The sequence below is a fragment of the Lissotriton helveticus genome, chromosome 12 (genome assembly GCF_964261635.1).
Source record: "Lissotriton helveticus chromosome 12, aLisHel1.1, whole genome shotgun sequence".
Lineage (NCBI taxonomy): Eukaryota > Metazoa > Chordata > Amphibia > Caudata > Salamandridae > Lissotriton > Lissotriton helveticus.
In genome coordinates, this window is record NC_136073.1 from 683,655,896 (window position 1) to 683,672,634 (window position 16,739).

Genomic DNA, 16,739 nt, shown 5'->3' on the forward strand with positions numbered 1-16,739 from the left:
CCCTGCGACAGGTGATGTGGATACCTGGACGCGAAGCTTTGGCATTTTGCGTTCTGATGAGTGGCAAAGAGGTCTATCTCTGGTTGTCCCCATCTTTGGAAGAATGGCTGCAGTATTTGTTGGTGCAGTTCCCATTTGTGTATTTGTTCCGACTGTCTGCTTAAGATGTCTGCTATCTGGTTTTGGACTCCTGGTAGGTGTTCGGCTAACAGATAGATGTTTTGAGGAATGGCCCATCTCCAAATTTCCTGTGCTAGTCTGGATAGAGTGCGTCCCCCCCTGTTTTTGAATATAATACATTGCTGTCATGTTGTCTGTTCTGATCAGGACTGCTTTGTTGGTAACATGTATCTGGAAGGCTTTCAATGCTAGAAACACTGCTAGTAGTTCTAGATGGTTGATGTGCAGTGTTCTTTCCTGCACACTCCACCTTCCTTGTACTGTGTACTTGTCCATATGTGTTCCCCATCCGGTGAGCGATGCGTCTGCTGTTATTGTCACCTGTGGAATTGGCTCTAGGAACGACCGCCCCTTAGCAATGTTTGTTATGTTCCACCACTTCAGAGAGCGGTGTGTGCGGTCGTCTACCAACACCAGATCTGTAATCTGCCCTTGAGCCCGATTCCACTGTGTCGCTAAGCATTCTTGTAGCGGACGCATTTGTAGTTTGGCATATGGTATTAGCAGTATGCAGGATGACATCATGCCTAATAGCTGCATGAACACTCTTGCTGTTAGTGAGTGTTGTGGCTGAAATCTTTAAATGATTGTAAGCATTGTTTGGATCCTGACTGGGTTGGGGTACACTTTGGCTTTTTCTGTGTCTATAGTAGCCCCCAGATATTGTTGAACCTTGTTTGGTTGTAGGTGTGACTTTGTGTAGTTCACCGTGAACCCTAGCTGGTGTAGTAGCTGAATTGTCTTTTGTGTGTTTTGAAGACATTCCTCTTGTGACCTGGCCTTTATTAGCCAGTCGTCCAAGTATGGGAAGACATGAATTTGTTGTCTTCTTAGGTGAGCTGCTACCACTGCCAGGCATTTTGTGAACACCCTTGGTGCCGTTGTGACACCAAACGGAAGGACCTTGAACTGATAATGTTGTCCTTCTACCACAAACCTGAGGTATTTCCTGTGGGCTTTGTGAATAGGGATATGAAAGTAAGCGTCTTTTAGATCCAGTGTAGAAAGAAAGTCCCCTTTCTTCAGTAAAGGAAGTACTTGTTGGAGCGTGACCATGTGGAAATGTTCCGAATTTATGTATGCGTTGAGAGGTCTTAGGTCCAGTATTGGCCTTAGAGACCCGTCCTTTTTGGGAATTAGGAAGTATAGGGAGTATACTCCTGTTCCTTGTTGGTGCTGTGGAACCTTCTCTATGGCATGCTTTTCTAGCAGTGATAGTACTTCTTGTTTTAACAGTGTCAGGTGATCTTGTTTCATTGGACGCTGTTTGGGGGGGATGTTTGGTGGGGTAGCTGTGAGTTCTAGGCAATAACCATGTTGGATAATTTGTCTTACCCACCTGTCTGATGTGATGTTTTCCCAGACAGGTAGGAACTGTGATAGGCGTCCCCCGACCGGTGTTATATGGTCTGGGGGAAGCTCTATGAAGTCACTGTTTTGGGGTTGGAGAGTTGCGGTTGTTGTTGTTTCCGCGACCTCTACCCTTGTTGTTGTTACCCCTGTAGCCACCTCTAGAATTACCTCTGGGTGATGTAGGTGTAAAAGAGGTTTGCTGTTGGTTTGTACCTGTATTTTTGGATCCTCCTCTATAGGTGGATCTACGAAAGGAACCTCTTTGTGTCGGCTGTTGCAATGCTCCCATTGATTTAGCCGTTTCGGTATCCTTCTTCATCTTTTCTAGGGCCTCATCTGTCCCTGTGCCGAAAAGTGTTTTCCCATCAAAAGGTTGGTTCAGTAACGATGTTTGTACCTCTTGTTTGAACCCTGATACTCTGAGCCATGCATGTCTCCTTAACATGATGCTTGTGTTTGTAGACCTTGCCGCAGTTTCTGCCGCGTCTAGGGCGCACTTTATTGAAGTGTTAGTAATTAACTTCCCTTCTTGTATGAGTTGATCTGCCCGCTTTTGATGTTCTTTAGGGAGATGTGTGATGAGTTTTTCTAACTCATCATAATGCGCTCTGTCATACCTTGCAAGTAGTGCTTGCGTATTAGCTATGCGCCAACTGTTTGCCGCTTGAGATGCTACTCTCTTGCCAGAGGCATCTATTAGTTTAGACTCTTTGTCAGGAGGTGGAGCTTCTCCTGTAGATAAAGAGTTTGCTCTCTTGCGAGCGTTTGTGACCACTAGTGAGTCTAGAGGAATTTGCCCTTTAATGTATATTGGGTCTTTTGGAGCTGCCCTATATTTTTTATCGATTCTTGGGTTCAATACCCTAGCCCTCACTGGGTCTTTGAATATCTCTGATGTATGACTGAGAAGGCCCTTAAGCATTGGTAGTGTTCCTGATGTTCTTTGTGCAGTAGGTAGTGTTTCTAATAAGAAGTCCTGTACTTGAGGTTCTGTATGTAGGTCTACCTTATGATATGTTGCTGCTCTAGTAATGAGTTGTGCAAACCCAGTATTGTCATCAGGAGGTGAAGGTTTTGAGGGATACGATTCAGGGTCGGTATCATTATCTGACCCTACATTATACTCTTCCCATGGGTCTGCCTCCTCTGGGATTGTGTCCTCATCATCCCCAGGATGTTCCCCCTCCCCTGTGTCACTCTCTACATCTGTTGTAGGTGTAGATGGTCGTGTGGGAGGAATATTTGGCCTATTGTGAGGAAGAGGAGAAGATGGTGTGTGAGGTTTGGGAGAAGAGGGAGGAGTTGTATTCGTCCCCATTGTTCTCTTCTTCGGATGAGTCTTGTCGTCCGAATGTTCATTCTTCCTCTTTTTAGGTAGTTCTGTGACTACCTTGCCAGTCTTTGGGTCAATAAACAAAGTCTTTTGTTTAGGATCCGTCCCGTGTTCCTGTGTCGGTACCGCAGTTTTCGGTTCCGAAAGGTGTTTTTTCTTTTGAATGTCCATTTGTATTTTCGGTGCCGAGATTTTGTTCGGATCCGATTTCTTCGGTATCGAAGATGTCCCCGGTGTCGAGGGTGTTTTCGACGCCGAAGCGTGCTTCGGTGTCGACATGGACTGCTTCGACTTCGAGCTTTCCTTGACTTGGTGCTTCGGTGTCGATGTGGTCCGTTTATCGGAACCGGAACCACTATGATGGGAGACCGAGTGTTTCGGTTTCTGTTTCGTTGCCGGGCTCGAAGGCGGGGCGTTGGAAACTTTTTTCGGTTGTCTGACCGGGCTCGAGGGCGGGGTCGACACCGTGCGGGGTCTGTTCTTTGGTAAAGGGACGTCGTCACTCACGGTTTGTTGGACGTCGATTTCCTCGACGTCGGACTCGTCCGCTTCAGACCCCGCCTCGTCGGCCTCTTCTTCCTCCTCTTCTGGGTGCTGGTCCTCGAACAGCTCCGGGATTGCTTGTGACTGCATTCTCGATACCTCGTGTCTTCGGGCTCGACGGTTTCTAATCGTCGACTTTGAAGAGAACGCTGCACAGGCCTCACAGTCCCTGGATTCGTGTTCAGGGGACAAGCAGAGGTTGCACACCTCGTGTAGGTCCTTGTGTGGGAACTTAGCACCACACGTTGGACATTTTTTGAATGGAGTCCTTTCCATGGACCCCGGGCTGGACTACGTCGAGTTTCTCGTAGTCGTCGTCCTTCGAACCGCGTCGGTATGGAGTAAAGTCGCGTTCGATAACGATACCGTCGATTTGGAAAGGAGTACGCGCCGGTTATAACCTTCTTTGTTGAAGTCGGTCCGGAGCGCTTCGATCCTCATCCGAACCCGATGGCGGAAAAAAACAATCTAAGGATGGAGCCGATGCCCATGCGCACTAACACCAAGAGGAGGAGTCATCTATGACGACAAAGACTTCTCCAAAAGAAAAACAAAGTGCAATCATGCGAGCCCAACACCAGATGGCGATCTATTCATAAATGTACCATCTGCAGCCCATATGCCTCGAACACATACATATATATCTATACTACTATTATAAAGAGAGAACACAAACCTTTGAGCCAGGTAAACTCGGGAACCACAGCGCCAATCCACACACCCGATACATCGTAGAAATTGTCAGGGTGTGCAGATGGACATAGACTATAAAAAAAAATTTAAACGTAAATTTAAAAATATAACTTTAAAAAAAAAGTAGTGCACTAAAAAGTAGCGCCGGCCGCGACGCTGCGCTGGCTGCGACGTAGCGCTGTCCGCGACGTGCGTGATGACGAGGAGGGGCGGCGGACATGGAGCGGCGGTGAAGTGAGGAGCGCGGGGAGAAGCGGCGGCTCAGGTGCGTCATGACGAGGAGGAGCGGCGGACATGGAGCGGCGGTGAAGTGAGGAGCGCGGGGAGGAGCAGCGGCTCAGGTAAGGTAAAGGAACACATTGGAGTCGGGGCGGGAGTGGGTGCGCACAGAGGGACGGGCGGGAGCCCTTACTGCACGCAAGCCTCAAATGCTGCCCCCAGCGGCGGCTCAGGTAAGGTAAAGGGACACATTGGAGTCGGGGCGGGAGGGGGTCGGGGCGGGAGCGGGTGCGCACAGAGGGACGGGCGGGAGACCTTAGTGCACGCAAGCCTCAAATGCTGCCCCCAGCCCCCTTCTGCCCCGGGCAACGCTGGGGCGGGCTGCTAGTGTATATATATATATATATTTCATCACAAACGCCGCTTTCCTGCTGAACTGCTTGGGGCGGGTGCATCCCTCGTGCAAACGGCAATGCACGTGTAAATATTCCTCCCAAAGGTGTCCCACTTCAAAAGACACTCTGGACACACTGAGGATTGTATGATCAACTTTTAATTGCAACCAGCATGACGCGTTTCGTCATTACGACTTCCTCAGACGCTGAATGCAAAGTTCAAAGCTTCTTGCTGTCAACAGTTTTTAAAAGTCAGCCTGGCTCCTCCTGTTCTGGCACAAGCGAAGAGGGACTCTTTCCATAGTCCTCCCCCTTCTAATTTACCTGGTTTTAGCTGCCATCTTGGAGTGTGTTTTGCGTTTGTCAAATGTGCAACTTCAATGTTCGTGGCTATGTTCCACTGGTTAAGTCTTCCATTGTTTTGGGTAAGAAACACACTGTTCAATATGATGGTACGATTTTGCCAGAAGTTGTTTGTGGAGCTTGTTGGTCCGCTGTGTCCCCCTGTGACACAGCGGACCAACAAGCTCCACAAACAACTTCTGGCAAAATCGTACCATCATATTGAACAGTGTGTTTCTTACCCAAAACAATGGAAGACTTAACCAGTGGAACATAGCCACGAACATTGAAGTTGCACATTTGACAAACGCAAAACACACTCCAAGATGGCAGCTAAAACCAGGTAAATTAGAAGGGGGAGGACTATGGAAAGAGTCCCTCTTCGCTTGTGCCAGAACAGGAGGAGCCAGGCTGACTTTTAAAAACTGTTGACAGCAAGAAGCTTTGAACTTTGCATTCAGCGTCTGAGGAAGTCGTAATGACGAAACGCGTCATGCTGGTTGCAATTAAAAGTTGATCATACAATCCTCAGTGTGTCCAGAGTGTCTTTTGAAGTGGGACACCTTTGGGAGGAATATATATATATATATATATATATATATATATATATATATATATATATATATATATATATACATATATATATACACACCCAGCAACCAAACACAATTGTCCACGCTCTCAGAAAAACGCCACTCCAAGCCAGCAAGTAAATCCAAGGGTGTTTAATCACACCTACGACATGTTTCGGCTTGTAACAAGCCTTGTTCACGTAAGTGAGTGTATGTGCACATCTAGTTGATAAAGATACAGGCAAAGTCAATGTCATTTCTTGTATGTTTTGTTTGACAGGAGCACAGATGGGGCTCAGGGTCACGTCACTTCACTTTTCTGCACGACCCGTTCCAGTCCTCACCCTTTTCGTCACTTCATGCACTGGGCACGCTTATAAGGGCATCAGTTTCAGACATTGGACGCAACAGGATTCCAACAGGTCCGGCTACCAGGAGCCTGTCCCCAAGCTTGGCATTGTAAGGTATTTTACCTGTTAACTGGACTACGCCACGTTGGGACATTTATTCCCCCCCCCCTTTTTGGCCTTGATATTACATCTGCACAGCTGGCTTGATATTTAGTCACCTCTGCCAGACATTTTTTCGCCATTTGACATTGTGTCTCTACTACTTAGTGGATAATATAAATCACAGAATATGAGCACTACAGCATTCTATTGATAAGAATTGTTCTTTGTATCATAAGCCAATTTATGGGGTGTGTGGGTTTCATTATCCTTTGAACTTGGACAGACTTTAATTAGACCATGTGGTCAAAGCTTTGGTTACTTTTGTTCTTTTGCTTGGTTGGCTGCACCATTATATGCATTTAACTGACATCTCCACCATTCTAAGATGTCTGCCGTCTTCACGCTGATACGGTAGTCCTTTGTTTATGCTTACCGGACATTGACTTTGCCTGTATCTTTATCAACTAGATGTGCACATACACTCACTTACGTGAACAAGGCTTGTTACAAGCCGAAACATATCGTAGGTGTGATTAAACACCCTTGGATTTACTTGCTGGCGTGGAGTGGCGTTTTTCTGAGAGCATGGACAATTGTGTTTGGTTGCTGAAAGAAATACCGGCGTGCTCGGCCGGAGTACTCGCCACCTCCCACGGGGCCATCTGCAGCCTGTCGGAGCAAATATTGGAAAGATATATATATATATACACACACACATATATACATACACACACTTGACACAGAGCACTTTTTTGTCGTATTTTGCTCCAAGGTGAATTGGTAGCCTTAATTAAATTGCATTTTATACATATAGGAGATAGGTTGACTTTATTGACCTGCTTGCTAACATTTATTGTAGTTAGTAATTTGTTTGCTATCTCCATCCAGTGGTCGGTTGAGCCGTTAGTGAACTACTGTTTTGTATTATTATTTCATTTTGTGAGCTAAAATGCAAAAAAAGATTGGTGTTGAAATTCATGTGTAATAAACGCTTCAAAGCAACATAAAGTGTGACAATTGGGAGCAGTTTTGGAATGTAAAGCAGTCCTTTGTGCACAGCACTGGAAGCATTTCCTAAGGGGCAAACAGCTTAAAGCATGATTTAAGGGACGTGTACTCCTCAAACTCACTGTAATTTTTTTTAAGGAGTAGTGACAAACAGCTTCACTTTCAAGACAGACATAAAAGAAATTACTGTTTTCATCATTAAGAGTGCTCACAGTGGAAACAGCAAACTGCTGCAGTTATCAGTAGAACTAAACTGTTAGAAACATTTATTTTTATTCTAGGATGATGTGCAAATTATTTGCATCCATGGGTGGTGGGAACACCCTGGAAAGTCCTTAGGGGAAAAACATCAATGCCCAAAAATTTAACAGGTAACATAATTTTATTTTAAACAACAAACATTTTGTCATCAATTATTTATAACACATAACAACAGAAATTGGAATATTACAATAAGTGTGTATAATACTGAAAAATAATTCCCCTTACAAGTCAACCCCAAATATGAAAATAGCATCAGTCCTGAATTCCCCCCATGAGGGGCAGGTGTCAGTGATAATCCACATGTACGGGACGGGAATTCCTGAAAGAAGTGCAGACTGAACCAACTAACAAACAGGGGGTGAGGAAGTAATCTTGAAATCCCCACATAGTGGGGAGCCGCAGTCCAGAAATCCCCAACACAGGGGGAGCCTCAGTCCAGAAATCCCCAACATAGGGAATGATTATTAGTCCAAACATTTCCAAACAAAGGATGTCAGTCTAGAAATCCCAACAAAGGGGAGTGCTCCAGTCTGAAAAGCCCAAACAATAACAACCATTAGTCCTGAAATAACCACACAGGAGATAAGCAGAGCTGCAAACCTAAACAAGAACGCAATAAGCCCTCGTCAGAAAACAGTGGCAAAACTTTGAAATAAGGGACATGCTTCAATTCCAAAATCTCCTCTTAAGTGATGGGCATCAGTCTTTAAAATCGCCACACAGGAGGCAGGTATCTGTTCAGAAATCCCTACACAAGGAACATAATCAGTCCTGAAATCCACTGAAAAGGGAGTCATGATCAGTCCGGAAATAGCTATAATGCACAGAAGTAACCTTTGAAATACAACTGAACCTTGGATAAGTACTGTAAGGTGCAGAGACTAGACAGGGAAGAGCTCTGCGATTCAGGGTCAGATCGTGAGAATGCTACACTCAAACTACACGGGCACACATGGGAGTAGCGCACATGGAGCAGGTTCTCTGGCAAATCATAAACCAAACCAAAACCATATGCAAATTATGAGCCACGTGGCTAACCTAGAAATTAAACTTTAGGCCAAACTCCAGCCCAATATAAGTAAGTGGCATTCCCTCGGCCTCATTTAATAGCGCATCATCACTCCATGTCTAAGCAACATATCCTTTTGCTTTATACATCAGAATGAGCACACAGGTGTAACTTCATGCAAGTGAGAAAACAGATTTCGAATCAACACCATGTGCGCCTGTAGGCATGCTAAAGTAGGCAACGGGCCCGTCAACTCAAAGTCTTCAAGCCAAAACATTTCAAAACTCCTCTCACATTGAGTCAGAGAAAAGAGATATGGTGGCCATTCCACTATTAAAATGTAATACTGTATCAGGTAATAAAGAGGGATGATGGTGGAAGGGATTTATTTTGTTAAGAGTCCGATGGTTCAGATCATAAAAATGGACACTTTTTGATCCTTCTGGCTTCCAATTCAACGAGTCGGATGTTTATCACAGATCAGATTCACAGAATCCACTGTCTTTTTGAAGTCACTTGTAGGCACAAACTCTTCTAGGTCGCAGTTTCAAGTCGTTCTTTGAGGTAATGACATCCAAAGAGACATTTCCACACTCTTTTAGGGGGCCCTTGACTACAGCAGCAGGCTAAGCCTTTACTGCATTTATGGTTTCACATTTGGGTGCATTTCTGCACACATTATGACGACTGGCATTCATTAGTGTTTAAGTAATGATGACAGAACAAAACATCTTACACATCTGTGCCAGGTTAAGCCTCCAAACTGGATAATTGGATAAGGAGAACTATATAAAAAAATCTCTGGTATTGCAATTTTTCCCATTGATATAAAAAAAACTGTACTCTGGAGCGAGAGTGATTCACCTTTGGTAACTGCATGATGGGAGTACCTGCCCAGGAAACACTCCCATTAATGAAGAATTAGCCATAAAAGGCCATCAGCTTTCCAGGACAGGTGTACCTGCTCCTTCAAAAGGAACCGCCTGGAAAGCAGTTTAATTATGGTAGTGTAGATGTTCAGTGTCCGAGTACCCCTTAACTGAAATGTTGACAGTGTTCATGGCAGCATGCCCACCACACCGCCTAACATGACTCCTCCCCTTGGCGCACTCATATGGGCAACCCCTGGGCCTGCACATCTACCCAACTCCTGCGACTGTGCCAGGTCTAGACTGTGCCTTCTCTGCAAATAAGTAGGTTGCCTGGCTCCCTTCTTGCACCTGGCTCATAGCAAATAATGGACTCCGTTACACAGTACTGGGAGGTCTCGTGATACTGTAGGAAGAGCACACCATGTCTTCTACTGCTAGATTATCACCAGAGGAAGGGGCTGGTCGACTTTAGACCCAAGCCCGTCCTAACAGTCTGGGCAGGTTTAAACAAAGGCCCAGGGAAGTCCACATAGGCATAGCTTTGGAAGGCACTTAAACTCTGGCAGTAGATCTAGAGCTGTGCAGAACATTTAGGCAGAGATACAACAGATTTACAAGTGCAGATGATGCACATCAGCAACTTTCTGGTTTCAGCTAGACGCGTACACACGTTTCCATGCCATTCCGCTGGAATATTCCGGGGGCACAGTTGGCTAGAAACGAAAATCAGAATTACTTTCAAGTGCTGATTTCCTATACACATTTGACAGAAAAGACTTACAATTTCAAAGAAGGAGAAGATAACTGGACAATGGTCGACAAAACTCACTCAAATGTGCTGTCCTAGAAGGAAGGCTAAAACAGACACCCGTAGCATGAGAAAAAAACTCTCCCAAAACTGATCAACTATGAAAGTCTGTCATGGAGCAAAAGACACAGGGATGTGGCCTGTACATGCCCTATAATATCGGGGGACCTCGTGTTGGGCGTGGGCAATTTAGCATCCCTGCTACAGAGAAATCAGCCTCAAATGGACAAAAACTGGGAAGGAGATACCAAAATACACCCTGTCCCTAGCATGCACTGGCAACACTAAACTACTAAAAACCTCTCAAAATAGAGGTTTCAGAGCATTCCAATTTCAGGCTTCACACGATCCCAATACAGTGTCACACGCAGCTTGTCACAGAGAAACTAACATATACCACTAGTGGGCATAGGACACACAGGGTTGGATTTCCCATCAGTGCCTTACACCGTGGGATTGACATACAAGCGCATCATTGCAGCAGGGTTGCAGCTCATTCTATGGCAGAAAGCAGGACTCTTCAGTCAGTCTCCCAAGGATTCACACCCTCAGTCAGCTCCAATGTCCTATATGGACATGATGGCCTCAGTCTGCACTAGTTTCAGACATGGAGAGGGGTGTCACAGACTATGGTGGGGTTTGGAACTACACAGGTCAGTGCTTTCGTATAGCAGAGGATTCTTGTCCGGATGAATGTGTTGGGCCTGGAAGAGACAGGAGGCTCTTTCAGTCTGTGTCTGGGATTTGTGATGAGGGAAGACATGATATATGAAGGCAGCTTCCCATATTACCAACAAAGTAATGACGTTTCTGCCCACATTGCTGAAATAGACGCATGCTGCACAATTTCAAACTCTAGAGTGGTAAATAATAATACTGTAATTCAACGTATCCAGACCATGGATAAGGTCAATGATACCCACCTACCAAGGCGCGCGCCCTGAAACAGACTACCTTGGGCTTCAAGAGCCAATATAGTCACAGAGCCTCTAATACTGCCTGGTTCTGGATTAACTGTTCTAGGAAACACTGCAGTCAAAGACCTCTTGACAAACATAATCATCAAATGAGTAAATAAAAATGAAATTACACTTCCTCCTCACTTTCACTGCTCGTTGGGACCTCCCATGTCTCACGTCTTTTCCTGCGGAGTCCGTCACTTTACCACCTACGCCTCTCCAACGCTTAACACCACCGACAGCTGGAGATAAGGTGGAAACCCCAGGAACGAAACCACAAATTCAGTGCTAATCGAAGTACAGCATGATACATAATACTGAAATGCTTATAAAAGTAATACAAAAAGCTTCAGGCTTCATTCCGCCCAGATTGTCTGTGGGGAGGGTCCCTCCAAAAGAAGACATTATATACAGGTTCTGAACGCGTTGCTAATGCAGCTGAGCTGTGCCCTCATGCTGATGTGGGTTCCCCTTTCTCCACATGTGCACAACTGGATACAAACATGTACTTAGAGGTAGGGAACTGAAGCGAGCGGTTGGAATCATGTACACATTGGCCGCTTCATTGGTAGCCGTGGGTAGCTTGCTGGGCTGGGCAAGCTGGCGTTCCCTTTGGACGCGAAATGGCGGGATGGAGCACATTCCTCAATGCTCCAGTTCTGGTTCACCTCCGAGGATGAACACACTGGTCCTTTGGGGAAATATACAGTGACCACTTCTGATAAAACGTTCTCATACAGAATCCCCCTGGACACCAGCATTCAATAGAGACATCAAGCACCCGGCGAAGCCATTCCGGGGTTACCTGTGGACCAGATTGGGTAGAGTGCTTGCTTGCTTTGCCATTCCATGGCCACTACATTCAGCAGAGTTTAATATATAATGGTAGCAATTTCTTCAGCATTTTCACATGCTAAGACCCCTTGTGGACAGTCCCTTAATTGCCAATTAAATAATATTTTGAGAATACAAGGGCACATACGCCAAAACCACTCACAATCTGCAACTGTTCAGGTTTTCCTCGGACTAAAGCGATCATATGAGTTCAGCGTCACAAAAGGAGATTCATGAAGGTTTCCAACACTGACACCGATCCTGCCTACCTAAAAGTTCTGGACCCTTAACGGTGTGCGTCAATCTCCATACATTTTCCCTATTGAAAATTGTCCTTTTGCTTTATTAGCCTGCTTGGGTTCGCAACAGTGGAATTGGCACAAAAATAAAACATACACAAAAAAAGATCACTTCATTTTGGCAATTCATGGATGTGGTACAGAGATTGTCAGAGAAAGTCCATAGTAGCAATATCCTCTGTACCGACAGGGTATCAGGACACACAGATGCATATGCTCTTAAGGGAACATGCCCCCAACTGTGCTAAAAATCCCCACAAACTGACCCCGCTATGGTTTTAGTCAGGTGAAGACAGTAGCATCACCTTTCTCCCTACTTACAAAAAATCAAAAGGAATGCCACCTCTTCCAAAGTGACCAAACATTGGAATCTGAGGTTGGGAGTTAGTATCAGAACATTCTAAGAAACCATCTAGGGGCCTGAAGTTGGCAGAGGGGCATTTGCTCGGAAATACTTGTGAAACCACCTTTTTTTTACGGTTAGGGCACTTTCCTGCTTCACTGGAAAAAACAGAGGTGGTCCCTTCTTCCACTGCAGGGAAGCAGCTTATGACTATTTGCAGGTATGGCTCAGTCTGCTTTACATCCAATGGTCGCAGAAGATCCATAGGGCAACCAACTTCAACTCACCACTGAGGTAGGGCGGTTTCTCTGATGGTGTGCAGAGTAGCTTACCACAGGACACCCACAAGGAGCTTGCCAGAGATTGTACACGTCAGGGTGCTGTTAATAATAGGGGAGCGATTGTAAACAGACAACAAAAAACTTCTAACCAGCAAGAACTTAGGACATCTTTCACTCCCTATGCTGTGCACCGCTAGGTTGGGTTGAGAAATCTTCATCTTCTCCCCAATCGTGTTGCTGCAATTAAATTATACACTCTGAACAGTGCAAAGCTGCTCTCGGAGTGCACTTGCTCGGTAAGTTTAAAAACCATGCAGCTCCTGTGTTGCCTTGTGAATATGATCAGCTAAGGAGAGAAAGGTAAAAAAAATAAATAAATAAATGTAAGTTGGTGCCCCCATTTTTTTTTCAAGAAACAGCATTTGGCTTAAACCCCTTACCAGGGTAGTGGTTATATTGTTCTTTTCTCAAACTTTACTTGTCCGCTCACTTAGTCTGGCTTTCCCCTCCCTCTCAAAAAAAAAAAATTACACTGAGTGGGTGTATTTTCGGGCCCGCTCATTTGTTCCATAAGAGGGTCAAAGGCTCAAGCAGGGTGTCGGGTCCAGTAATGATTGATTGTAAGTGACCCCAAACCACTGACTGCTGATTGGTTTTCAGGTTGACTTATTATCTGCTCCCTTTGCTGTGGAGCAGACTCTCCAGCCTGTGCAGTGTGTATGCTACACACAGGGTTAAGTGTGGTGTGTCCTGCAGGTTTCATTTGCCTGGATAGACATTGATTTTGCCTGACATGGCCAGTTGATTGATGATCTGGGCCTCAAAATCCGCGTCATGGACCCCAGTCTTCCTGAACTCGCCAGCATAGCGATTGTTTTCCCAGTAGTGGTGCCAGTTCCCCCGACTGTCTGCCCCGAATCCATAAACATTCACCTGAGAAACACAGAGAAGATCAAAAATCAAGCTAGAATGTGAACTGAAATACAGATGAATACTGAATGTACAAGGGGAGTGTGATTTGGCGCCTTGGAGAGACATGCTGTGAAGCAACAAGAGACAAACCCATGACCAGCGTCACACCACCATAGTTAAAGCATAAGAAGCGCCTTGACGCATGAGATGTTTGGGTAGACAGTGCCTCAAGGTCATGGTGCAGCTATGGGCGCGGTGTGTGCTGAAGAATGTGTGAGAAACTGTGAAGCACAGTAGCGGCCGACACAAACAAAAGGTGGTGTCGCGGGTGGAGGGGTTGTGGAGGGAGAGCATGCGAGGGGAGCACTGGGGGGTTAATAGTATTTTTTTTCCCAAAAGACTTACTTATGCTGCTGGCCACCTCGCACCTCTGGGTTCCTCTGCTTCCTGATCCCAGCAGACACTGGAACAGCAGCAGAGACTCCTTGTGCAATTCCCACGCTGCTCTCATGCTATGACAGCAGCACAGGGATTGGCCTGAATGGGCTGGATTAACGCTTGCTCAGGCACAGGGAGTCTGTGCTGTATCTCCACACCGGCTGTGCAATACAGCCTAGTTTGGAAAAACCTAACTAAGCATGTCTGTTTGGCCGGCCTGAGACAGTAGCCCAAACAGACATCTGCCCTTAAAAGTGCACATCTACCACTCCTCCTCCCCTCCCATGGCCCTGCCCCCCTCCCCTCCCTGCACGCGCTGGCTCAGACCCAGCAGCTGAAAAATAAAACCGTAAAATATCGTTTTACTTTTCAGCTGCTGACTCTGAGCCAGTGGGGCCACACTCCTTCGCCGTGGCGGAGGAGCCGCCGCTAGTGAAGCGGGGCAGAATCTCAAGTGACTAAAGCATGCTCTCTGCGTTTCCCAGTCACATGTGCAGTTTCACATGTTAAATCGTCCTGTCAACAGTCTCTCACCTCATCACAAACATGGAGGGCAAAGAAGAGCACAAGCATTCCTGTGGATGGATACCGGCCGTGGTGCTCCGTCCACCGGTCGTGGATGTACTTGAAGAAGGCAGGATTATAAATTTGCACCTAAGGGACGAGAAGAGAGAAAAAAAAAAAGAGAAGGTTAGGCGGCAGGAATAGAGCCACTAGATTTTAGTGAGGTGAGGACAGAAGGGGAAGTGTGTTGAGAGAGATCAGACGGCTGTATCTTCGCAAACTGCTTGAAAACAAGAGAAGCACCCACTGTGGCTCAGCCCTACCTCCTTATTTTCTTATCCTTCACACACAAAAAACAGTTACAACTGTATGTCCTATGCACACAGCATGCAATGGAAAAACCATACAATCACACTGGACCGAGCAAAACGGACTACACCGATTTCGTGCTCACCTCCTTCCTTAACCACAGAGCTGAAACGCACCTCAGGGTATCCATGCCATTGGTCCCTGAAGTCATGAAAATAAAGACCAAAATGATTTCTTCTGTGCAGACTCCTCTAAATCCAACCTCGGCACATCATCCTACCGACATGCATCTTAGTAGCCTTTCCTTCTGTTTGCCACACACTAACCTTCAGTAATCCTCAATGGTCAAGTCCTGTTAACTGGCCACAGTGTCCTGTGATGCTAACGGCAGAACTCAAATTGTAAAAGAATAAGTGCCAGGGCCCAAACGTTTGCTCAGAAGTCCACGGCTGTCACTCTCAGATGTTGGGGGTGCCAAATACCAAACCTGATAGTCTTGATTCCACCTCATGTCCCCCTGGTCCACTTCCAGACCCTACCTGCCTCTTTATCTCACTCTTTAATCATCTTTTACATCCCTGTTTTCTTTGTGACTTTTTCCCCATCTTTCTAATGCCAGTCGCTGAATGAAAGCCGGTGGGCCCCACCTGCAACCACCAGCTCAAAATAAGCACAGGCTACTAGGATGTGCGTTCTTCGAAGGCAAGATTGATCAGCACATCCATAGAGGTAAAAAGGAGGCAGCAGTGGAGAGACAACATCACACAAGAGCCAAACACACTGCTAACTAGCAGACAGGATGTGGCTTGTAAGACTTCAGGTCCAGGATCATGAGGGAATAAAAAGGAACATACTTTTACAGTATACCGAGTTCTTTCAGGTCACTGCTAATGAACCAGCAGGACAGAGGATCAGAAGGACTGGAGTATCTTGAAGGACTGAAGGAGAAATAGGTTTCCTATTTTCAGAGCATTGCCATCTGAGAGATCACATTGATCTATGGTCACTACAGCTAGCAGCGGCAAGGCCAGAGTTCTCATTTGCAACTAATCATGCCAGCCTTGCAACCTTGAACTACCGAGAGCAGCAGTTCCTATGGTAACAATATCAAAGTAGAGAGGATTCTTTTCTTGATTTAAATATCTTTGTATTAATCAGACCATAGAACAGCAACAATCAATAACAGATTCAGTGAATAATGAATGAGGTGCAATATGTGCTCGGTGACCCAACTTTAGCGATGCAATTATGTGAAGTGTACAAGACAACTGTCATCAATTTTAGACACTACCCTTGCACAAAATTAAAATTAACATGGGTCGCGTGGCAACTGTCATTACCGTTTCAATCACATATACATGAGGGATAATCATCAGGTCTTAAAATAAATTATAAGCCCGAGATTAAGCTAAACAAAATAGACAAACAAAAAAGACACATAATAAGAAATTAGAAATGCAACATTAAAAAATAAGATGAAATTAATTAAATGATCTGACCACAATCATACTTTGTGTTTGCACAAAGGATACCGTGCACCTGGGACCACTCTAAAAAGAATCAAAGGAGAAGTTGTCCACCAAGGCACTCTGCCTCTAAACCAAAGCGGCCATGTTAAACGGGATCAGGTTGATAGGATCCAAGGAAGGGGAAAAGACAGTGGGGGCTCCCAGAGAGGTCAAAATAGGCACACAGGAGGAAATAATAGCCTGCCTCTCAAACTATGACCGTCAAAGGGGGTGGGTTGTAACCAAATATAGCATAAAGGAATTAGACGAGGATTATAAATATCAAATTCCAAAAGAGAGGGAGGACTC

The 16,739-nt window shown here is 45.6% G+C and overlaps 1 protein-coding gene across 3 annotated transcripts in view; it reads right to left on the reverse strand.

Moving 5' to 3' along the window:
- Positions 1 to 7,453: 7,453 nt before the first annotated feature.
- The window catches only part of ST3GAL2 (ST3 beta-galactoside alpha-2,3-sialyltransferase 2), a 271,323-nt gene continuing 262,037 nt past the window's right edge, over positions 7,454 to 16,739 (reverse strand). For all 3 annotated transcript variants that reach the window (XM_078670405.1, XM_078670407.1, XM_078670406.1), the window contains exons 6-7: positions 14,644 to 14,763; positions 7,454 to 13,692 (exon numbers count right to left, since the gene is read on the reverse strand). In XM_078670405.1, coding sequence (XP_078526531.1) covers positions 13,519 to 13,692; positions 14,644 to 14,763 — 294 coding nt within the window. In that variant the 3' untranslated portion in view covers positions 7,454 to 13,518. The remainder of the gene's footprint in view (positions 13,693 to 14,643; positions 14,764 to 16,739) is intronic.